The sequence below is a fragment of the Lycium barbarum genome, chromosome 4 (assembly GCF_019175385.1).
Source record: "Lycium barbarum isolate Lr01 chromosome 4, ASM1917538v2, whole genome shotgun sequence".
NCBI classification, from domain to species: Eukaryota; Viridiplantae; Streptophyta; class Magnoliopsida; order Solanales; family Solanaceae; genus Lycium; species Lycium barbarum.
The window spans coordinates 138,069,858-138,095,090 of record NC_083340.1 but is presented as its reverse complement, the minus strand read 5'-3'; the positions used below and the strand labels follow the sequence as shown (position 1 = coordinate 138,095,090).

The following is a 25,233-nucleotide window of genomic DNA, read 5'->3' as shown; positions in this document are numbered from 1 at the left end:
TGTATTAATTGAGCTGCCACTTTTGTTAACCAAGATTTGTCCTTTTCCAGCTTATTGGATCTCTGATATGCTGATTGACAGCTTATGTTGTCCTAGCATCTAAGTAGCTTATCAAATAAATTATGTCCTAGCATCTAGTGTGCCATTTATGATGTTGATCATGCTGAGATTTACCATCGTATCTTTCAAATGCTCTAGGGAAGAATCTAAGTTGCTAGATATGCTCTGTCATAATATTCATCATTATTTTTTTACTTTAGAATATGCTTGCTTTTTGCCTATTCTGCCTATCAGTGCTTTATCTAACCTATTCCGGTTGATGGAGGTAAAAAGATATAAATAGAGTACTTTTTATTAGCTTTGCGGTCACTATAACTCGTAGTGAGATCTGGAAATGAAATGGAGGGAGTATTGCTATATAAGTCGTGTTATGTGCATCAAAGTGGTCACTATAACTCGGTGGAAATAATTTCGACCTCACTTTTTGGTGGAAAAAAAATCGACCACATGAGGTCGAAATTATCAGAATTTTTTTTTTTTTTGGATTTCGAAAATTTTCGACCGCATGAGGTCGAAATATAGTTTTGTACAAATAATAAATGAGAAAAAACATTTTTAAAAATTAAATTATACAAATAAAACAATTAATTAAAAAAAATTAAATGGTGCTTAGCTTGAATGTGAATTCTTCATTGTTCTCTGATCTTTTTTTGCTAATTATGATGCCCTTTTTGAGAACTATGGTAATTATGGTTGGTGATTCTTTTACTAATAACATATAAACTAAGTATTAGTTTAACAAGTTCAAACATTGTGCTATTTGTGTAGATGGATTCTCGTCGATGGATGTACAATAGATCTTATGATGATCCATTAGGGATGAGGAATGAATTTATAGCCGGTGTCTATGCTTTTGTTGAATACGCAAAGTCACTTGAGGATTTTCAGTTCATGGTGTGGTTAGGTGTCCTTGTGTTAAATGTGAATGTATGAATTACGAGACCCCAGAGCTTGTTACGCTTCATCTGTATGAAAAAGGCTTTAAAAGTAATTATACAATGTGGACTAGTCATGGGGAAACACACAACAATTTTGGTAGATCTCAGAACTTTGAAGTCGGTGAAAGTAGTAGGAGGGCAGAACGTAATGTCCAAAATTCTAGAATGCACGACATGGTTCAGGATGCCTATGGCATGCATTCAGATTTTGAATCTGGTGGCCATGTTGAAGAACCTCCCAATGAAGAGGCCAAACGTTTTTATGCAAAGTTAAATCAAGCTAGCCAACCCTTAAAAGATGGGAGTCCGCACTCTCAATTGTCTGTCGCCGTTAGATTGTTGAGTATCAAAGCAGATAACAATGTTTCTGAAGGGGCAATGGATTCTTTCATTGACCTCATACATGAATTACTTGACTCCACTCTAGAGATACTCGATAATTACTATAAGGCAAAGACATTGGTGTCCAAGTTGGGACTCTCGTCGGTCAGAATTGATTACTGTGAAAATGGTTGCATGTTATACTATAAGGACGACGTCGGTCTAGAATCTTGTAAGTTTTGTGGTAGTAATCGGTTTAAGCAGACTCGCAGTGGGAAAAGCGTTGTTGTTAAGGAGATGCATTATTTACCACTTATACCAAGGTTAAAGAGGTTTTATGCATCTAATAGTCCCGCCCTTCATATGAGATGGCACAGTGAAAATAGAAGGCCACCAGGTGTTATGTGTCATCCATCTGATGGTGAGGCTTGGCAGCATTTTGATAGAACCTATCCAGACTTTGCAGTTGAACCACGTAACGTCATGTTGGGTTTATGTTTAGACGGATTCACTCCGCATTCTATTTCTGCTGCTCCGTATTCTTGCTGGCCCGTGTTCATAACCCCGTATAATCTTCCTCCTGAGATGTGTATGACTAGTCCATATATATTCCTTAACTACATTATTCCTGGCCCTCGTAATCCAAAAGTTTTGATTGATGTGTACTTGCAACCACTGGTTGATGAACTGAAACAGTTGTGGGCTGTAGGGGTTGAGACATATGACATTTCGCGCAAGCAGAATTGTAATTTGAGGGCCACTTTAATGTGGACTATTAATGATTTTCCTACATACGGGATGTTGTCCGGATGGATGACAGCCGGAAAGTTAGCATGTCCTTACTGCATGGAGAATACTAAGTCCTTCACTTTAAAAAACGGCAAAAAAAAATCATGGTTTGATTGTCACCGTCGGTTCTTGCCGATGGATCACCCCTTTAGGAGAATGAAAAATGCATTCAAGAATAATACAATTGAACAAGACTGTCCACCTCCAATATTGTCTGGTGAGGATATCTGGGAGAGAGTTCAGAACCTCCCAAAGGTTACTGAAGAAGAACCGTACATGTTTGAAGGGTATGGGGTTTACCATAACTGGACAAAACAGAGCATATTTTGGGAGTTGCCATATTGGAAGGATAATCTTCTTCGACATAATCTTGATGTCATGCACATTGAAAAAAATTACTTTGATAATTTGTTTAACACAGTGATGGATGTGAAGGACAAGACCAAAGATAATGTTAAGGCTAGAATGGAATTGCATGAGTATTGTCGACGAAAAGAGTTAGAGTTGCAGCCGAAACAAAACAGGTTCTTCAAGCCTAAGGCTAACTATTCTTTCACAACCGAGCAGAAGCGTAAGATTTGTGAGTGGGTCCGGGACTTGAAGATGCCAGATGGGCTTGTATCAAATTTTAGAACACGTGTTGATTTGGACCAAGGGAGGATACAAGGGATGAAAAGTCATGACTGTCACGTTTTCATGGAAACCTTACTCCCAATTGCATTTAGTGGCTTGCCTGAACGAATCTGGAAACCTATGACAGAAATTAGTTTGTTCTTCAATGACTTGTGTTCCAGTACGTTGAGGGAAGATAACCTTTCTCGGATGGATTATAATATTCCTGTTATCACAAACAAGTTGGAGAGGATTCTTCCTCCAGGGTTCTTTGATGTGATGGAACATGTTGCCGTTCACCTTGTATACGAAGCTCGACTCGGAGGCCCAGTACAATATAGGTGGATGTATCATTTCGAGAGGTATTGACTAACTTTTTATTCCTATGTAATCATTTTTTGTTAAAAATTCATACATAACATAATAGAAATGCAGGTGTATTGGTAAGTTAAAAAGGGCTATCAAACAGAAATCGAAAGTGGAAGGCTCAATGTGCGAAGTTTACCTTGCCAAGGAAACATCCCATTTCTGTTCTTACTACTTTGGGAACGATGTGGCTTGTTTGAGAAACAGGCCTAATCGACACTATGATGGGGGTGTGAATAATCTTTGCCGCACCCGATATCGATCTTTAATCGACCAGGTGATGGGTCAAAAAGACGTGTCAGACCATTGAATCAAATGGAGGATAAATCAGCATCCACACATATCTTGTTAAATTGCCCAGAAGTTCAACCTTATTATGAGTAAGTTGAAAAGAAATTGCAGAAACTATTCATTTAAAATATAAAAGTGACTAACCTAAATACCACTTTGTTGCACAGTCTTTTTGTGGAGATACATGGCCAAGAAAAAGTGTACGACCAATTTGCAACGTGGTTTAACAATTACGTAAGTTTTATAATTTTCTAACACAAAGCTACCATAATTACAAAATTTAAAGTTTTGAAATCTACTATTTCTAACTTTCTATTTCTTAAATGTTGATAGGTTCACAATACACCTTGTGGTTTTTATGAACAATTTTTGAAGGACTTATCTTGGGGACCCATTGGTACCGATCGTATGGATAAATATGTGGTTAATGGTTTCAAATTTAATACCCGAGAATGTGCTAACCATATGAAAACTAATAACAGTGGTGTGTAGGTTAAAGGTGCTGATGGTGTTGATTTTTTTGGTGTAATCGAAGAGATTTTAGAATTAGAGTATTCTGGTTGGCCAAGAAAAAAAATTGTTTTGTTTCGGTGCAACTAGTTTGATCCAACCCCAAAAAGAGGTACGAGGGTACTGAAAGATTCTAATATCATTGAAGTAAAGCACACGCGGAGGTATGCAGCTTATGATCCTTTCGTCATTGCACACACCGCTAAGCAGGTGTACTATGTCCCTTATCCATTGCGACCAGATAAGTCAGAGTGGTGGGTGGTTATTAAAACCAAGCCTGTTGGTCGTGTGGAAGTTGAGAATGACTTGCTGCCTTTCAGAATGACGACACAACACACATTAACCAAATAGTCGACCCTGAGTTAGAAACTGAACTGGAGCATGCAGAACATATGTTAGAAGAAATCGACGTAGAAGAAGTTAATGAAGTTTTAGAAGAAAATGCTGAAATTGATGAAAATGAAACAACCGACGAGGAAGAGTGGTCAGACGAGGAAGAAAGTGATGAAAATTAACATGTTTTTCATTTTAGAACTGTTAAATATGTGTCGTTTTATTTAGTTGATTAATGGAAGACTTATTAGTATTCAAATACTTAAGCTTCCATTTGTATTACAAGTTATGGTTGTTGTGTACTGCTGATAATTTTATGTAATTACGAGTTAGGCTTGTTGTGTATTGTTTGATAATTTTATGCAATTATGAGTTATGCAATTATGAGTTATGTAGGATCTCTGAATGAATTCCATGTTGCCTTCCAACTGCAATAATATTGCTTCCAATCTCCAGATAGTAGCTTAATTTCCTGCATGTAGTGCTTGTGTGCCTCTATACCAGCCAAAACCACATCATTTCTCATATGGATAAGATCAGTAGCATAAACAGGTTCTGTTTTTCTGGTCTTTTCCCACCAAAATGCCCCTGATGAAACGAGTCCAGCTGCAACCAAAATGCCCCTGACAAAAAAAATTTGAATAACGGGTAAAAAGACAACAACAACAACAACAACAACAACAACAACAACAACAACAACAAGCCCAGTATAATCCCAATATGTGGGGTCTGGGGAGGGTAGAGTGTACGCAAACCTAACCCCCACCTTGAAAGGTAGGGCGGCTGTTTCCGAAAGACCCTCGGCTCAATTAACGGGTAAAAAGAAAACACATAAATTAGTTTCAAAAATTGAAGAGGTACAAATTAAGCAGCTCTGCCAGCTCCAGACTTGCCCTTCTTCTTTTGTAGTTTCTTCATGTAGTACAAATTAAGTAGTTTCCTGTATCTAATCTCAGTCCCCTCCATTTAACAGGGCTGTTTTTTTTGTTTTTTTAAAAATAAAGTCCATTTGCTGCCTGTGATTCTCCATTTGCTAGTAAGATGTTCATGATGTTCCACTGCTGAAATGCAACCTGGTGCACTAGATGAACTGCAACATCTCTTATATCCTTTGGTTTTGATGCAGCTTCTGTTTTATTATTGTGTTGGTGATGACAATAAGCTTGAGATGTTTGGCTACTAGCAGTAGAAAGGTTCAACTTCAACAAATTCGGAAGGCTGACTACTTTTTTTTTTTTTTTTTTGATATTATCTCATCTTTTAGAGAAATAATAATGAGAGTAACTCATTTCCTGTGTCTTGCAATTTTATAATCTCCTTGGTTTGATTAGTGTGCATTGGAAATTGATGGAAGTCAAAGCATTATGCATTACAAGTTCAAGAAGTAAAAACTAATGCTGATTTGTAACTGATACAGTTGGTACACTGTTCTGCTCTTCTCTGTACTAGTATGTCTATCTTGTTCACCATTGTTTCTAACCGTGTTTTTTTTATTTTGTAGATAGCGGGTGATAATAGGGGCAAAGGTATTGCTAAAGCCCCAAAAAAGTCAAAAAAGAAGCCTTTGTTTATACCACCAGAGGGCCTAGTGCCCGGAACCCTTAGGATTCCTGGCAGAGATCGATCTCCACTCCCGTGCATCTCACCACGTGGCCCTCCATTGCCACATTATGAGGACTTCAATGGGTTGGCATGGAGTCAGCCGACCAGTCATGTGAACGCACACCCATTTTTTTGGCCTCAGGCCCAAACAGAACCACAGAGTCGATCTCAGTCCCCTGGCACACTACGCACTATCTCACATGGCCTCCCTGATTATTATCATGTATCACAGCGAGCGAATATGAGCGGTACTCCGACTGCTTACACCCAGCCCGATTGTGTCACAGCCATCGACCTCATATAACCCAAATGTTGTGACGTCGGAGCCTCAAGAAAGTAGCTCTGATTCTGACGAAGAATCTCCCCGACCAGGAGACATCGAGACAGTTGATGGGTATGGTCGTCTTATAATCAAGCCAGTTGGATACGGGTAAGTATATTGAATTTTCTTAAGTTATTTACTTTATTCTAAAACGTCTAAGGTAATATTTAAATTAATTCTTTGGTTTTGATGCAGCTTCTGTCTATGCAAAGCAACTAAAAGGGTTTCATAGTCAGTCAAATCACTCTATAGAGGCGCCATTTTGTCTTGGGGCAAGGTGCCGGTGGATCTGAAGAAGCAGATGTTTCTAGAATTCAGGGTATTTATTATTTGTAGTAAGATAATATAACTATTTGTTGATTGTTTATGGAATGTTCCATATATATTAATGAAAACATTTTAATTTCATTGCAGGAAAAGTGTTTTTGGAACCCGGAACATGAGACACTAGTAGCGCAAAATTTCGAGAAAAAGGCGGGGAATATACTTAAGCATGCGTTACGTAGAGCCCGTCAAAAAGTCCTGCAGCCTAAGTGGATTCGTGATGATAATTGGAAGAAACTGTTGCACTTCTGGGCAACCGATCCGACGTTTTTAAAGCAAAGCGAAAATGGGAAGAAGGCCAGGGCCTCAGATAAGGGTGGATTTCGACACACTAGTGGGGCCACCAGCCATGAGAACGTTAGGATGAAGCTGGTATGTAACCCTATTTAGCTTTCATTGTCTATTATTCAATTTTATCTTTCCATTGCTTTGGTTAGGTTAGTTCTCTGCTGCTTTGTTTTTTTTTTTTTTTTTTGGTTTGCTGGTTAAAAACAGTTTAGGATGAAGCTGTTTTTTTTTTTGGGTTTCTCTGTTGTTTTTTGTTGCTGTTTTTCTTCTGTTTGTTTCTGCTGCATTGCTGTTTTCTGCTTGTTTGGTGTTATTTTTCTGCTGGTTTAGTATTTTTTCCTGTTGGTTTACCAATTTTTTGGGCTGTTTTTCTCTGCTGCTTTGCTGTTTTTTTTTTTTTTTTCATTTTTTGGCTTGCTGGTTAAAACCAGTTTGGTGCTATTTTTTCTGCTGGTTGACCAGCTTTTTTGCTGGTCTTGATTCCTACAAACCCTTTAAAAACGTCGGATCAGTTATGGCTGATCCTGCATATCCAAATCTTTGTATAGATTTATCATAAGGCTCCGCGGAGTCCAAATAGGTGGACGTTCAGCAACTTCACAAGAAATACCTCTCCCAAGCACATCATTTAGACACCAAGTGTTTCACATCTTTTACAATTTGTTTCGAACATTGCCTTTGAAATAGTCTCCCAATTCTATTTTTCTTGGTAAATTTTGGGAATGCTTAGTTCCAATATAGCTGAAGTCCCAAGCAGCAGCATCTCCATTGTATGAAGAAGAGAAAATTTGAAGTTTAACCATCTTCTTTGCCTCTACATACAAGTGTCAAAACTGTATGAATGAGTATGGATTCTTCAAAATAGATTTTAAATAAAATGCTAGGAGTCGAACACAGCCGTGGTGTGACATAGCTAACATGCCAACTCCTATCCATACTCTCCACATACATTATGCCAAAGAATTTTCTCAGGAACCGCTAGATTTCTCATCATTACTGCCATATTTCTCTAATGCCTATCCCTCATTTCAAGCAAGAACAGCCAGTTGATACACAAGTGAAAATATGCCCCTGAAATTTGTCTAAAGGACAAAGGGACTATCCACTATAATAAGTCACCTTTCAGCATCTTGGAATGAACATTTTAAGCCCAGATAAACACAAATAACCTTAAAGATTAAAACCAGAATCTTGATTAGTGTAAGCATAAAGAAACATTGTTGATTCAAGAACAGGAAAACCCCATTAAAAAACAAAAGAATACCCGACAATATTGCAGCCCCACAATTCTGTATCATGATTTTGAATTAAAAAAATTGAACCTTTTGAATTGAGAACACACAATAGACCTTGTTTGTTCATACTTCATACTTCTCCAAATAAAGTAAAAGGAGGAGATATGGAAAGATTGAGCAAGTGTCCACACATCCTAAAAATTGGCATTTTTGCAAGATTCATTGTCAATTACAACTTTGACAAAAAGACCAATGAAGTTAGAGTAAATGCCATGAACATTGAAGTGACAGTTAAAGAATAAAGGAAAAATTAACAAAATAATAGCAAGAAACTTGGTGGATTCATTCTTCTAATAAATTTCTCATTCTCATCATCCATTAGGTTTTAGGAATAGCTCATTGTAGCTTCTGTATAATAGGAAAAAAAACTCAGATACACACACAATGGAAAAAAGAAAAGAACTTTGGAATAAAGAGAATCACTATTACCAATCACAAAGAAGATACTGAGAACACGAGAGTGAAACAACAAGTAAGATTTTGGCACTTGAAGTTGTTGGAAATACTATGATCAGTTTAAAATAAAAACATATATGGAATGGAGATAACATTTTTTTGTAGATTCTTTATTCTAACCCTTGCTTGAATTAGTATAATTGTTGTGTAAGGATCAACAAAAAAAACCATATAATATGGATGTCCAAGACAGTCCTATGAGATGAAATTTCATTACACTTAACAAACATACAAGACGTGTTTAATACAAGATGTTCAAAGCGAGTGTAATTGTTATATCCCGTGTTCTCGCACATTTGGAAAATTGGAAATAATTTTGACTTGTAAGAAATAAGGCCATAAGTGATTTTAATTAATACATGAGTTGTTTATGAAAGAATATTAATGTGGAAGTGATAAGGAAGGCCAAGGGCAAAATTGAAATTTCGAAAATTAGTTTCGAGAATTACAAAATGTGATCCATAAGTCATTGGGCTCAAAAAAAATGGATGAAAAATTAAGGCCCAATATATAGGGGGTGGCCGGCCATGTATGGCCAAGCCCACCAAGACTAACACATTTTTTCCATGTGCTAAATTATTATAAGAAGTCTTTATCTATTAGAAACTTCAAGAATCAAAGAAAGAGCAAAACAAGAACAAGAGCAAAAACCTTGAAGGCCATTCGGCCATACACTCCCAAAAATCACCCCTCAAAATCTTGATCCAAAAATTATTATCTTGTGGTTTTCCTACTAAATTAAGGGTCCTTTACAACTTGGTGTAGCTATTTTGGAAGATAAGGAGCTTGGTTCATCAATATAACAACTTGTTCAAGTGAAGAAGATAGGAGAAAAAGGTAAGAATTTATCCCTTTTTATGATGTTATGAAAGTTTGTTTATGTTGTAGTATGTAGAAATGAGTAGAATTTATGAAAGTATGGAAGTTGGCAAAGTGGGTGTGTATATATATATATGTAGCCGTGTGTGTGTAATGTTGTATAGATGAGATGAGTTGAATTTTATATTGTATTCTAGTTGTAGTTGTGGTGGACTTTATATTGGAAAATGAAAGTTGAATGAATTTAGTTGAAGTTGGAAATGGGGTGTTGGCCGTGTGGTACTTCATGAAGAAATGGGAATGAATTAATTTTGTTTAATATGTTAGTTGTGTTGTTGTGATTCTTATAATGTAAATGAAGGTTAAATGGTTTAAGTTGGTATTGAATTGGAATGTAGAAGATTATGTCACTTTAGAATAATTTTGTGACATTATGGAAATGAGGTTGTTAAGGTGCAAATTATGATGATTGTTGATGAAATTGGAAGATGGAAATATGTTATGAATATGTATGTTGAAGATTAAAAGTTTTGGATGGATTATGGTTTTGGTGGAAAATTTGTATACTTTGTATATTTTGTGAATATTTTGTAGAAATGATATGAAATGTTTCCAAATTGTATTGTAATGATCTTGATTAGCAAATGAATATGAGAAGGTTGGTATTGATTTGAAAATGTGAAGTTGGAATGAAAACTATTGCACTATGTTGGAAAGGAGACTAGTTATGCTATATTGTGTTTTGTGATGATTGTTGGTGTTGTTGTTGAATTATTTTGGCCGAGTTAAATTCTCGGGGGTGCTATATGTATAGGGGAGATGCTGCCCAAATTTTTGTAGAAAAGTATAAGTTAAGATTCAAGTTCTAAAGGCTTGAAATTAATAATTTGTAAATGTGACCAATTGCAGATTTTTGACGAAACGGGAATTGAATTTGGACTAGCGTAAAGGGCGAAAAAGGTATGTAAAGCTATCCCTTTCCTTCTCTTGGCATGTCCTAGGTGTACTAGGATCGGATTTGAGCCTCGGAAAGTATTCTGTTCATCGGAATCCGCGTTTGAAAATGTCCTTTTTTCATTCAATAGAATTGAATACTAATTGTATGTTTTGTTGAAAGAATTGTGCAAGCTTTCTCAAATTGCCTTGAAAGTTAGGGAATGTCCCTAGAACCTCCATAGGTGACTCCATAGACTTAATATACGTAATTGGCGCCCATCGCTTTAGTTGACTCGAGGTGGGCCCACGATTCCCGACTTGTCTCTAATGTACTAATGACTTATTTCCAAGCCATGTAAAATGAAACGTTTTCACTATCCTTCTAGCTACTAAAGGACAATTGTTTTGATAGTTCCCGTGAGTCTTGTAAACCGTTTTGGAATATGGAAGCGACCTCAGAAAGATTATTTCTCCGTAACTTATTATGACATCCGAAATACACTTACTATGATTCTGTCCGATTTCATTATTTCGATTTGTCATTCGATATGTCTTATTGAGTCTCTGGAAATATACGGTATTTTATATTGCATTTAGTTTCTCACTACTCCATTCGTGGATGCCTCAATGTTTCCCCCACTGAGCCCGGGCCAGGATATGTAATCAAGCGCATTCCATTGCATTGTTCGCCATGCCTCGATGGTGAGGGGGCAGGTATACGTGTACATGGGTTGTGGAGTATGTTGTGCCATGTACATACATTTTGATTTGATCTGATCTGATATGATATGATATGGCCATCTGATATGATATGTTATGTTACGGGGTTATTCCCTATTCTGGAGCATGATGTGTTGTTGCGCCAGTGTCGGGGTGGCGACCACGTTCTGTTAACCGTGTCCCTTGACGGGGGCCGGATATGATATGGCATATGTTTCTGCATACGTTCATTATGTTCTGGAAATATGCATTTGATAATCTGCATATTACACTCATTTTCTGCAAGTTCTGTTTTGACTATGATTTTGTTTCTGTACTTCGGGCTTTACATATTCAGTACATATTCCGTACTGGCCCCCCTTTCTTCGGGGGCTGCGTTTTCATGCCGCGCAGGTACAGACGACAGATTTGCTGATCTGCCTGCCTAGGACTATATTCTGCTATCTTGAAGTGCTCTATTGTTCGGAGCCTACGTTTTGGTATAGTCTTTTGCCATTGTACATACTTATGCTATTCAGGGGTACGACGGGGCCCTGTCCCGTCTTATGATTCTGATGTGTTCTGTAGAGGTCTGTAGACATACATGTGGGTTCTGTATATGTTTTGGGTTGCTATGATCTGTGATAGCCTTATCGGCTTCCATGTGCTATATCTGTTCATCTGTGATAACTAGCAACGCCAACTTACGTTTATATTGATATATTCTGCCAATATGCTGGTTTGGGTTATAAGGTACGTTTAGGTGTCCAGCACGGACACTAGTCGCGGCCTACGGGGTTGGGTCGTGACAAAAGTGGTATCAGAGCGGTTCGTCCTCGGAGTGTCTACAGACCGTGTCTAGTAGAGTCTTGTTTATCGGTGTGTTGTGCACCACACCTATAAACAGGAGGCTACAGGGCATTTAGGATGCTACCCTTCCTTCTTATCTTAGATCGTGCGATAGAGCGATATTATCAGGATGATTCCTCCCTAACGAATTGTTTTGTTTTTAGCCATGCCTCCGAAAAAGGCGACAGCTGCCCAGAAGGGCAAGTCAGTAGCGGCCGGAGAACTAGCCGTGCTCAGAAAGTTACCCTGACCCTTGCTCAGATTATGCGTGATACTGCGCCCCGGCCAGCAGACTCTGCTACGTCATCATCATCAGAGGAGTCTGGAGCACCAGCCGCTGCCACTATGGATCAGGGGGCGGCTTCACCAGTAGCCCCAGAGGCTCCAGTACCTGAGCCCCCAGCTCCACAGCCAGGATCATAGGATAGGGCCCTGAGAGATGCGGTCCAGTTGCTGACCATATTGGTATTGGGACAGGTTCAGAGGCACGGATTGGGAGGTGACCGTGTAGACAGACGTGACAGTTCGAGAGCTCGGGAGTTCCTGACCTGTAATCCTCCAGAGTTATTCGGGACAAAGCCCGAGGAGGATCCCCAGGAGTTTATCAGAAAGATACGGCGTACGTTACACTTGATTAAGGCTTCTGCGACCGAGTCAGTGGAGTTGGCTTCATACCGGTTATATGATGTAGCAGCTAATTGGTACGAGTCCTGGGAGTTATCCAGAGGCGACGATGCTCCCCCAACAGTCTGGGATGAGTTTACTGAGGCTTTTCTTGGCCATTTTCTGCCTCCGGAGTTACGGCGAGCTAGGGCTGACAGATTTTTATTGCTGAGACAGAGAGGCCGCAGCGTCCGAGATTATAGTTTGGAGTTTGACTCATTGGCCCGATATGCACCTGCTATGGTAGCTACTATGACTGACAGGATGCACCGGTATATTTTGGGGCTAGACGATTATTTGGTCGACAGTTGTTTGGTGTTGGCCGCTCAACCTGGTATGGATATTGCCCGTATACAGGCACATTCCCAGGGTATGGAGGACCGGCACAAGGGACATCAGCCTGACAGGAGCCAGGATTGGAGACGGCCTAAGAGGGCCAGATCCGCTGGGTATTCTGGGGATTTTCGGAGCAGGCAGCCCCAGCAGCAGCAGCAGACTAGAAGACAGTCTTCCCAGCCGGCACAGAGTACACCTCCACAGTTTACAGGCCGGAGATTTGATAGCCCAGGGTATTCAGGAGCAGGCCAGAGCTCTAGGGCTTCAGGTTCGCGAGTAGACAGGAGTTCCGGCTAGATGAGGCCACCCAGGCCTCAGTGTTCTTATTGTGGGAGATACCATCCTAGAGAGTGCTACCGGGCCACAGGTGCTTGTTTTTCATGTGGCCGCCAGGGCCATTCTGTGAGAGATTGCCCGTATAAGGGTAATTTGGGCGGTGCAGCGCAGCCTACCGGATCAGCCGTTGGGTCATCATCTTCTTCAGTGGCTATGCGCCCTACGAGGCCGGGTACATCAGCACCAGCAGGTCGCGGTAGAGGCCGTGGTCGAGTTTCCAGTACTAGCGGTCCTTCGAACCGCATTTATGATTTGGCCAGCCGCCAGGATCAGAAGGCGTCGCCAAATGTTGTTACAAGTACATTATTGGTCTTCTCTCGGTCTGTATATGCATTGATTGATCCAGGTTCGACTCTGTCATATATTTCCCCTCTCGTCGCTAGTAAAATTGGTATAACGCCCGAACCTATAGAGCCATTTGAAGTATCCACACCGATTGGGGACTTTATTATAGCGAGACAGGTATATAAAGACTGTTCTGTAATTGTATGTGGCTGAGATACTAAGGCAGATCTGGTGGAGTTAGATATGATTGAATTCGATGTTATTATGGGTATGGACTGGCTAGCTTCCTGTTATGCTAATGTTGATTGCCAGAAAAAGGTGGTTCGTTTCTAGTTTCCCGGGGAGCCAGTTATAGAGTGGGCAGGTAATACAGCATCGCCGAAAGGTAAGTTTATTTCATACCTTAAGGCGAGGAAGATGATCAGAAAAGGGTATATTTATCATCTGGTTCGTGTACAAGACTTGAAAGCAGAAGCACCGACTCTTCAGTTAGTCCCAGTGGTTAGTGAATTTCCAGATGTATTCCCGGATGAGCTTCCAGGTCTTCCTCCGGAGCGGGAGATAGATTTTACTATTGATTTGCTGCCAGATACTCAGCCTATATCTATTCCCCCGTACAGAATGGCACCTGCAGAATTAAAAGAATTGAAAGAGCAGCTGAAGGATCTGTTAGAAAAAGGCTTCATCAGACCCAGCACTTTGCCTTGGGGAGCCCCGGTATTATTTGTACGGAAGAAAGATGGGTCGCTGCGTATGTGTATTGATTATCGGCAGCTAAATAAGGTAACCATAAAGAATAAATACCCCCTCCCCAGAATTGATGATTTGTTTGATCAGTTGCAGGGCGCTAAGTGTTTTTCAAAGATAGATCTGCGGTCAGGCTATCACCAGGTACGGGTACGAGAGGCTGATATTCCTAAGACAACATTTCAGACCCGCTACGGGCATTATGAATTCAGAGTGATGTCTTTTGGGCTGACTAATGCTCCAGCGGTATTTATGGATCTGATGAACCGGGTATTCAGGCCGTTCTTGGATATGTTCGTGATTGTGTTTATTGATGATATTCTAGTTTATTCTCGGTTAGAGGAGGAACTCGCATATCATCTGAGAGCGGTACTTGGGGTGCTTCGACATCAGAGATTATATGCAAAATTCTCTAAATGCGAATTCTGGCTGGCTTCAGTGGCATTCTTGGGACATATCTTTGCAGCTGATGGTGTCCGGGTGGACACACAGAAGATTGAGGCCGTAAAGAATTGGCCTAGACCTACGACGCCCACGGAGGTACGTAGTTTTATGGGATTGGCAGGCTATTACAGAAGATTTGTGGAAAAGTTTGCTTCGATTTCAGCGCCTTTAACGAGGCTAACTCAGAAAGGAGCTAAGTTCCAGTGGACAAGTGCTTGTGAACGAAGTTTCCAGTTGCTGAAAGAGAAGTTGACTACAGCTCCAGTCCTGACTCTTCCAAAGGGACTAGATGGGTATGTTATTTATTGTGATGCTTCTGGTGTGGGGTTAGGCTGTGTATTGATGCAGCACGGCAGAGTTATAGCCTACGCTTCCCGGCAGCTCAAAAAGCATGAAAAGAATTATCCTACTCACGATCTGGAGCTAGCAGCGGTAATCCACGCCTTGAAGATATGGAGGCACTATCTATATGGTGTCCATGTTGATATTTATACAGATCATAAGAGCCTCCAATATATTTTTAAGCAGAAGGAGCTGAATTTGCGGCAGAGGAGGTGGCTGGAGCTGCTGAAAGACTATGATGTCGATATTCTGTATCATCCGGGTAAAGCCAATGTTGTTGCAGATGCACTCATCCGCAAGTCTATGGGCAGCTTGGAAGATTTGCAACCAGACAGGAAAGAGATAGTACGTGATATTCACCAGTTGGCTAACCTTGGGGTTTGTCTGGCCGATTCTGGAGGTACGCGGATTTCTGTCCGAGGGGTTTCTGAATCATCTATTAGGGAAGATATTAAGCGGCACCAATATGAAGATCCTGTTTTAGCACAGTACAGAGACACAACCCATGAAAAGGAGAGGACTCCGTTCGAGTTTACACCGGACGGAACATTATTGTACAGAAGCAGGTTGTGTGTACCTGATATAGCAGGGCTACGGTAGCAGGTTATGAGCGAGGCACACTATGCTCGCTATTCTATTCATCCTGGATCGACGAAAATGTATCATGACCTCAGATGCCTATACTGGTGGGATGGCATGAAACGGGATATCGCATAGTTCGTTGCCTAGTGTCCGAATTGCCAACAGGTCCAGATTGAACATCAGAAGCCGGGTGGACTATTGCAGGAAATGGAAATTCTGACATGGAAGTGTGAGATAATTAATATGGATTTCATTACGGGTTTGCCTCGCACTCCACGGAAGTATGACTCCATATGGGTTATTGTTGATAGGCTGACAAAATCAGCCCATTTTCTCCCCGTCAGAACTACTTATTCAGCTGAGGATTATGACAGGCTTTATATTAAGGAAATAGTGAGACTTCACGGAGTTCCTATATCTATTATCACTGACAGAGGTGCCCAGTTCACGGCTAACTTCTGGAGATCTTTCCAGGAAGGATTAGGGACTCAGGTGAGTCTAAGAACAACATTCCATCCTTAGAGTGACGGACAGGCCGAGCGCACTATACAGACGCTAGAAGATATGTTGCGGGCCTGTGTTATTGATTTCAGAGGTAGCTGGGATGATCATCTGCCGTTGATAGAGTTTGCTTATAATAACAGCTACCATTCTAGTATCCAGATGGCACCATACGAGGCTCTGTATGGCAGGAAATGCAGGTCACCGATCGGCTGGTTTGATGTTGGCGAAACAGAACTAATAGGCCCAGATATGATCCAACAGGCCGTTGATAAGTTGAAACTCATCCGAGAGCGACTATTAGCGGCCCAGAGTCGACAGAAATCATATGTTGATAAACGGCGTCGACCTTTGGAGTTTCAGGTTAGTGATTGGGTATTCTTGAAGGAATCGCCTATGAAAGGCGTGATGCGATTTGGCAAAAAGGGTAAGCTTAGTCCGCGATATATTGGGCCTTATCAGATTATTCGAAAAATTGGGAATGTCGCCTATGAGCTAGATCTACCATCTGATTTGGAAAAGGTACATCCGGTATTTCATGTATCCATGCTCCGTAAATGTGTCGGTGATCCTTCCAGAATATTTCCAGCAGATGATATTCAGGTGACGGAGGAACTATCGTACGAAGAGCAGCCTGTAGCCATTCTGGACCGCCAGGTAAGAATATTACGGAATAAAGACGTAGCTTCCGTTAAGGTGCTGTGGCGGAATAATAACAGGGAGGAGATGACCTGGGAAGCTGAAGAAGAAATGAAGAAGAAGTATCCTCACTTGTTCCCTATGCCCACAGGTAATCTAAATTCCTTACTTGGTTATGTTCAATAACGAATGTGTATCAATTGTGCTGACCATGAAAAGAAACACTCCCGAAGTACTTACAGGCCTTATAAGACTAATCTAACATTCGAGGACGAATGTTCAAAGGGGGGGGAGGATGTTATATCCCGTGTTCTCGCACATTTGGAAAATTAGAAATAATTTTGACTTGTAAGAAATAAGGCCATAAGTGATTTTAATTAATACATGAGTTGTTTATGAACGAATATTAATGTGGAAGTGATAAGGAAGGCCAAGGGCAAAATTGGAATTTCGGAAATTAATTTCGGGAATTACAAAATGTGATCCATAAGTCATTGGGCTAAAAAAAATGGATGAAAAATTAAGGCCCAATATATAGGGGGTGGCCGGCCATGTATGGCCAAGCCCACCAAGACTAACACATTTTTTCCATGTACTAAATTATTATAGGAAGTCTTTATCTATTAGAAACTTCAAGAATCAAAGAAAGAGCAAAACAAGAACAAGAGCAAAAACCTTGAAGGCCATTCGGCCATACACTCCCAAAAATCACCCCTCAAAATCTTGATCCAAAAATTATTATTTTGTGGTTTTCCTACTAAATTAAGGGTCCTTTACAACTTGGTGTAGCTATTTTGGAAGATAAAGAGCTTGGTTCATCAATATAACAACTTGTTCAAGTGAAGACGATAGGAGAAAAAGGTAAGAATTTATCCCTTTTTATGATGTTATGAAGGTTTGTTTATGTTGTAGTATGTAGAAATGAGTAGAATTGATGAAAGTATGGAAGTTGGAAAAGTGGGTGTATATATATATATGTAGTCGTGTGTGTGTAATGTTGTATAGATGAGATGAGTTGAATTTTATGTTGTATTCTAGTTGTAGTTGTGGTGGACTTTATATTGGAAAATGAAAGTTGAATGAATTTAGTTGAAGTTGGAAATGGGGTGTTGGCCGTGTGGTACTTCATGAAGAAATGGGAATGAATTAATTTTGTTTAATATGTTAGTTGTGTTGTTGTGATTCTTATAATGTAAATGAAGGTTAAATGTTTCTAGTCGGTATTGAATTGGAATGTAGAAGATTATGTCACTTTAGAATAATTTTGTGACATTATGGAAATGAGGTTGTTAAGGTGCAAATTATGATGATTGTTGATGAAATTGGAAGATGGAAATATGTTATGAATATGTATGTTGAAGATTAAAAGTTTTGGATGGATTATGGTTTTGGTGGAAAATTTGTATACTTTGTATATTTTGTGAATATTTTGTAGAAATGATATGAAGTGTTTCCAAATTGTATTGTAATGATCTTGATTAGCAAATGAATATGAGAAGGTTGGTATTGATTTGAAAATGTGAAGTTGGAATGAAAACTATTGCACTATGTTGGAAAGGAGACTAGTTATGTTATATTGTGTTTTGTGATGATTGTTGGTGTTGTTGTTGAATTATTTTGGCCGAGTTAAATTCTCGGGGGTGTTATATGTATAGGGGAGATGCTGCCCAAATTTTTGTAGAAAAGTATAAGTTAAGATTCAAGTTCTAAAGGCTTGAAATTGATAATTGGTAAATGTGACCAATTGCAGATTTTTGACGAAACGGGAATTGAATTTGGACTAGCGTAAAGGGCGAAAAAGGTATGTAAAGCTATCCCTTTCCTTCTCTTGGCATGTCCTAGGTGTACTAGGATCGGATTTGAGCCTCGGAAAGTATTCTGTTCATCGGAATCCGCGTTTGAAAATGTCCCTTTTTCATTCAATAGAATTGAATACTAATTGTATGTTTTGTTGAAAGAATTGTGCAAGCTTTCTCAAATTGCCTTGAAAGTTAGGGAATGTCCCTAGAACCTCCATAGGTGACTCCATACACTTAATATACGTAATTGGCGCCCATCGCTTTAGTTGACCCGAGGTGGGCCCACGATTCCCGACTTGTCTCTATTGTTCTAATGACTTATTTCCAAGCCATGTAAAATGAAACGTTTTCACTATCCTTCTAGCTACTAAAGGAAAATTGTTTTGATAGTTCTCGTGAGTCTTGTAAACCGTTTTGGAATATGGAAGCGACCTCAGAAAGATTATTTCTCCGTAACTTATTATGACATCCGAAATACACTTACTATGATTCTGTCCGATTTCATTATTTCGATATGTCTTATTGAGTCTCTAGAAATATACGGTATTTTATATTGCATTTAGTTTCTCACTACTCCATTCATGGATGCCTCAATGTTTCCCCCACTGAGCCCGGGCCAGGATATGTAATCAAGCGCATTCCATTGCATTGTTCGCCATGCCTCGATGGTGAGGGGGCAGGTATACGTGTACATGGGTTGTGGAGTATGTTGTGCCATGTACATACATTTTGATTTGATCTGATATGATATGATATGATATGGCCATCTGATATGATATGTTATGTTACGGGGTTATTCCCTATTCTGGAGCATGATGTGTTGTGGCGCCAGTGTCGGGGTGGCGACCACGTTCTGTTCACCGTGTCCCTTGACGGGGGCCGGATATGATATGGCATATGTTTCTGCATACGTTCATTATGTTCTGGAAATATGCATTTGATAATCTGCATATTACACTCATTTTCTGCAAGTTCTGTTTTGACTATGATTTTGTTTCTGTACTTCGGGCTTTACATATTCAGTACATATTCTGTACTGACCCCCTTTCTTCGGGGGCTTTGTTTTCATGCCGCGCAGGTACAGACGACAGATTTGCTGATCTGCCTGCCTAGGACTATATTCTGCTATCTTGAAGTGCTCTATTGTTCGGAGCCTACGTTTTGGTACAGTCTTTTGCCATTGTACATACTTATGCTATTCAGGGGTACGACGGGGCCCTGTCCCGTCTTATGATTCTGATGTGTTCTGTAGAGGTCTGTAGACATACATGTGGGTTCTGTATATGTTTTGGGTTGCTATGATCTGTGATAGCCTTATCGGCTTCCATGTGCTATATCTGTTCATCTGTGATAACTAGTAACGCCAACTTACGTTTATATTGATATATTCTGCTAATATGCTGGTTTGGGTTATAGGGTACGTTTAGGTGTCCAGTACAGACACTAGTCGCGGCCTACAGGGTTGGGTCGTGACAGTAATACAACATAAAATGACTACTTGTGGCTCCCATATTTCATTTTTAACATAGTAATATCTCCCATATTTCATTTTTACTTGGGTCCATTGCTTTGGACATGAAATTAGTTGTTAATCTTGATTTATTTGTAGACGCTCGAGAGGGGTCAACAAATACCTCAAGATGAAGTCTTCAAGATTACTCACACGAGGAAGGCGAAGAACGCTGATGGTACGGACCAATGGATTGAGCCTAGGGCTCAACAAACCTATGTAAGTCACTAACTACCAATAATAACTATTTTTGTTTGAACTAAATTTACCTACTAACATTGCATCCTTCAATTTCAGACCGAGTTTCAACAACACAGGTTGGAATATTGTGCCAGTCTGCTAGCCGGGACGTCGATGACCAACGAGATAATTGCTCAGAAGTGGATGGAGAAGGTAGCTCCCCCGACAAGGTATGAGACAGTTTATGGGATGCCTAATCGAGCATGTCGTCAATTTCCGTCGTTCCTTCAAGGCGTAGGTACTACTTCTGAAGGGGCAGTGGATCCTAAGGAGTACCAAGAAATGAAGCTGAAAGTTAGTCAACTAACAAGTACACTTAGTTCCACGGAGGCAAGGATGTTGCATATGCAGGCCCAAATTGACAGCTTACTCAACTCGGGGCCCTCTCATATTCCCCCGTGTCCCGGGGATGCTCGTAGGTCACAGCCCAGTAGACGACGTAGGTCACAAGACAACGTAGTTCATGCTCTTGTTGATGAGGATAGTGGGGAGGAATCGGATCATGTCTCTAACACCCAACGTTGACTTTTTTGATTCGTATACTTTTGGATTGTAATATTGCTATGTTTTCTTGGATATGTATATTTTTGTTTATGATAGTTTTAATTCGAATTAGATATACTTTTGAAGGTGAATTTGATTGTAGGAAGTAGTTTATGGATGCTTTAACTTTACGATGTTTAAGTGTTTGAATGTAGAAAGTAGTTTATGGTTGTTTAACTTTACGATGTTCAAGTGTTTGAATGTAGTTTTAAGGATCTTTAGAAGTACTTTAAATTGAAACTTGAGGTTGAATTTGATTTTAGAATGTGAAGTTTATGATTGTAGAAGTACTTTGATGAATTGGACGTGTTGATGAATTGCATTGTTGATTTGGTTGATAAGTGTGATTGGCAGGTGGGCTGTTGTAAAAGCAGCTGAATGCTGGAATTTTTTTTTTCCAGATTTCGACCTCATGAGGTCAAAAATTCACCCAGCTATTGATAATTTTTCGACCTCATAAGGTCGAAATTGTACTCAGAAATTAAAATTTTGACCGCACGAGGTCGAAAATCTGGGCAACATTTTGAATTTCGACCTAATGAGGTCGAAATCTGGCAACAATATTGCTAAATTTTGACCTCATGCGGTCGAAATTCTGAAAATATTTTTTTATTATTTTCAGAATATTTGTATAAAAATAATATTTTCGACCGCGTGCGGTCGAAATTTTTTATTAATAGTTAAATAAAAAATAACTTTTTCGACCTCACGTGGTCAAAAAATTTATTTTCGTAATTTAGGTAGAAAACTTATTTCGATCGCGTGAGGTCGAAATTTTTTTACCACGTGAGGTCGAAAAAAATTTCACCCTACCTGTTAGCGACCATGCCTTGTGGTCGAAATTTTGGTCGAAAATTGGCCTTTTTCGACCGCGTGTGGTCGAAAATTTTGGTCGAATTTCACTGTTTTTTTAGTAGTGGGAGAAATTCTTTATCGATTTCTTTAACTCTTGCTACGTATTGAATATTTTAGTGTGTAGTATTTCATTTCAATACTTGAACCTTGTTTATGGAAGTATACATTTTTAAAGTTTGGATTGAACCTTTTGTTTTGCTTATGTATTAAATAATTTTTATTTCTAATGAAGTGAGTTAATGTTTCTCTATTTACTCTTCAAGCTTTAATGTCATTTAATTGTTACAAGCATTAAGTGTGCCCTTTTACCTTGGCTTTGCTTGGAAAAGAAAGTTAAGGTTAGGAAAAGAGTAACCCTGTACCTTAAAGCTTTTTTCTCTATTGAATATTTTTGGTTAGGCATGTGAACATTAGAAGGTTTTAGGTAACCCTGCACCTTAAAGTTACAATCACTAAGTTCAACTCTAATGACGATTAGACAACCAATTGAACTTACACATCGATATTCGATAATTCTTTCTTTTTTACGTTATCGAACTTTGGTAGACGAATCTGAGAAACTTCTCAATTGAATAAGAGAATGTTAGAATAATAAAGCACCAAAAATCAGTTCTAGAAGCGATAAATGTCAAGAGAATTTATCAATGTGGACTATGATTTTTTTTGTCTCCCACCCTATGTAGGGTATTCATATTAGGCCCAATTAATCAGATGCCGAAAGTCTCACATTGGGTATGTGTGGGAGGTGGGGGTGCTTCCTAACAAAGACAATTTCAAATTTTAGGGCTCGAACCTGATGACATGATAGAAACGGTTACAACTTTCAAATAGCCAATGTCAATTAGTGTTTTCACAGCTATTGACATGGACTAGTCTAACTTGTGAATTTTGAAAGTCCATGACAATGACTTATTTTCAATTATGGGACTTAAAAATGGCTAAGCCCACGTATTATGGTAAAGATTTATCTCTATCGAATAGTTGAATCAAACCAACAGATACATAATATGTATTTGTACATACACTAATATCGCTTAATTATAATAAATTAATACATATATTTATTACTTTAAATTACTTAATCATTGTACATTAATTTAATTTGACATAAATTCTCGGTGCACTTAAATTTTTACGCCGCTAGAAGTTCAACCTTATACGCTTGCAAATATACAACCGCCATCGCACTGAGTCTCTGTGTACATTTATTGATCATCTAATCCATTACATTATATCCTAAAAGGCAAATGATCTAATTCTTATCCAAGTATAACTTTGATGTAATCAAAATAAGAGTTACTTTGCGAATAATTCATGATATTGGAAAGAGCACTTAGGTAAAATATTATAGATATTTAAGTTTGTTTTTTCTCGCTCGGTGTCCGGGATTCCATATTGGAGCCCGACTAAATCCAGATTCATGTCGCATAGGCCCATTCGGGGAAAGCGCTCCCTACCAAGAATTTTTCCATAATCAGGGCTCTAACCCGAAATCTCGGATGAAAGGAGGAGCAGCCCTATCAGCTGCACCACATTCTTTGATGGTATATAGATATTTAAGTTAGTGAGTGTGAAGGTACTACTTAATGCACCTACTTGATAACGTCCAAATCCAGTCCTTCAAAGAGAAAGTGTACACGGTCGTATGCAATATAATTTACCCAACTATGAGTCGAGGTCGATCCCACAGGGAACAATATGCTAGGCGATTAAGAAAGTAAGGAACTTTCACCAACTAAGCTAAAGCCAAACGACAGAAAATATTTTGGTTTTGTTTGAGAAAATTATAACTAATGTGGAAATGTAAACTAACCTAGAAAGCAAGTAAAATGATCAATGACCACAAGCATGGATAATAGGAGATTACACTCAAGTAACGATCCAATGTATTTTACAATTTTACAACTAAGAGCGGGTTTATGTTGATAGATAATGATTTCTAAAATCTCATTGAAAGTCTTCCAACCAAATCAATGAATTTCACTCTAAGTTTTTCTAAGCCTTAGAGTGTGATATTAGGCACAATCAATTTAACCTCAAGTAACTATCCTCTTCCGAACTCAAGTTATTAGATGAGTTTAATGACCCAAATTCTTGTTAATTAATCTTTCCCAACCTAGATTTCCTCTTCTGAGCTCAATCAAAGTAAATGGGCGAGTCTTAGGGTTAGCTAATCCCTTAAGAAACATGAAAGAACAAGATTAATTAAATCAACAAAGACCCACTTCAATAGCAATAAAAATCATTCAATACATAAGCAAAACAAGAGTTTCATCCAACACTTTAATCCTAGAATATTTCCATAAACAAGATTCAAGTGAAGAAAATAAATACTACACACTTAGATATACAATACAAAGCAAGGAATTGAAAAAAGGTTTAAGAAATATCTCATTAAGGTGTTCCAATCTTCTCCTCCAATGGTGTAGATGAAACCCTAGACTCCAAAGCTTGATGAAAAACTGCCAAAGATGTTCAAGATATGCCCCCTAGTCTTCCTTTTGTAGTTCCCCAATTTTTCCAAGTCCAAAAGATGACAAAATATGCCCCAGATTTTCGTATTTGCAGTTCTGCCCGTTTTTTGCAAATCTGTCCCAGTTTTGCAAAACTATCCACTTTTGTCAGTTTTGCAAAACTGTGCAGTTTTTGTCCAATTTGGCCTCTTTTGACTTTATTTTCACTTGGTTTCTTCCGATCACTTCTAAATCACATAAACCTATAAAATGGAAGTAAACGACAATGCACTATTTTCTCAATCAAAACATAGCAAAAGTCTAAGATTAAAGAAGAAATAAGTTGGTAAAATACCAACTTATCAAACCCCCAAACTTAAACTATTGCTTATCCTCAAGCAAATCAAATTATAATTTCCTTCAAAGGACTCCATTCAAAAGTGCATCGACATCATACCAAGTAAAAATTGGTCCACTTTAAGCACAAACACATGACTTTGATTGGTACCAACAGTTAATCCAAGACATATGATTCACCAACTTCTTCTCAAAAACTTCATTTTCATTTCAAGTGCTCAAACACCAAGTTAATCAAAGTAGCAATCAAGTCATGACACTAAAGCTTCAAAATTTGTCTCCTTATCACAAAACAACTTTCTTTTGTTCATTTCTCTTAATTGGAAAATAGAACAAATTCACAACTTAAATTCTCATGTGCCCTCACAATCAAGAGAGAATCCCAAGCTCACAAAATGCAATTAAAAACACAAATGGGATATTAAATGGAAAGAATTAACTCTCTTCTCTCACAAAGATGTTCAAATGCACAAGTAGTACCATAAGCTTGCCCTTCATGTATTTCTCCACTAATGTAGACACACTTGATTCAAAATCAATTAGGACTTAAAGGGTTGTAATGTAGGCTTTTGGTTAAGGTAGGGGACAATTTGGAAACCGCCCTAAGCACTACAATTTTCAACAATCAAAGCACACTTCCTTTAAAACTTTTCCACCATTTTCTTCATCTTTTCATTTCACCACCTAGTCTTCCTATTATTCACAACTCTTTATTCTTCCTTCATTTCTTTTTTCTATTTTTTTTTTCACCTTTCAAGCAACTTCCACATCACACTTTATCAACCATCACC

At 38.8% G+C, this 25,233-nt stretch overlaps 1 protein-coding gene and 1 long non-coding RNA gene across 2 annotated transcripts; both read left to right on the top strand.

Annotated features, from left to right (window-relative positions):
* The first annotated feature begins 1,058 nt into the window (after positions 1–1,058).
* Positions 1,059–3,089, top strand: LOC132637885 (uncharacterized). The gene is made up of 2 exons (XM_060354907.1): positions 1,059–2,402; positions 2,544–3,089. The coding sequence occupies exons 1-2, from the start codon at positions 1,059–1,061 to the stop codon at positions 3,087–3,089; spliced, it is 1,890 nt and encodes a 629-aa protein (XP_060210890.1).
* An 11,587-nt stretch (positions 3,090–14,676) lies between these two features.
* On the top strand, positions 14,677–20,954 carry LOC132636625 (uncharacterized). Its single transcript, XR_009581352.1, has 6 exons — positions 14,677–16,836; positions 17,475–17,546; positions 18,436–18,486; positions 19,563–19,648; positions 20,094–20,213; positions 20,292–20,954. It is a non-coding gene; the product is annotated as an uncharacterized LOC132636625 (long non-coding RNA).
* Positions 20,955–25,233: the final 4,279 nt, after the last annotated feature.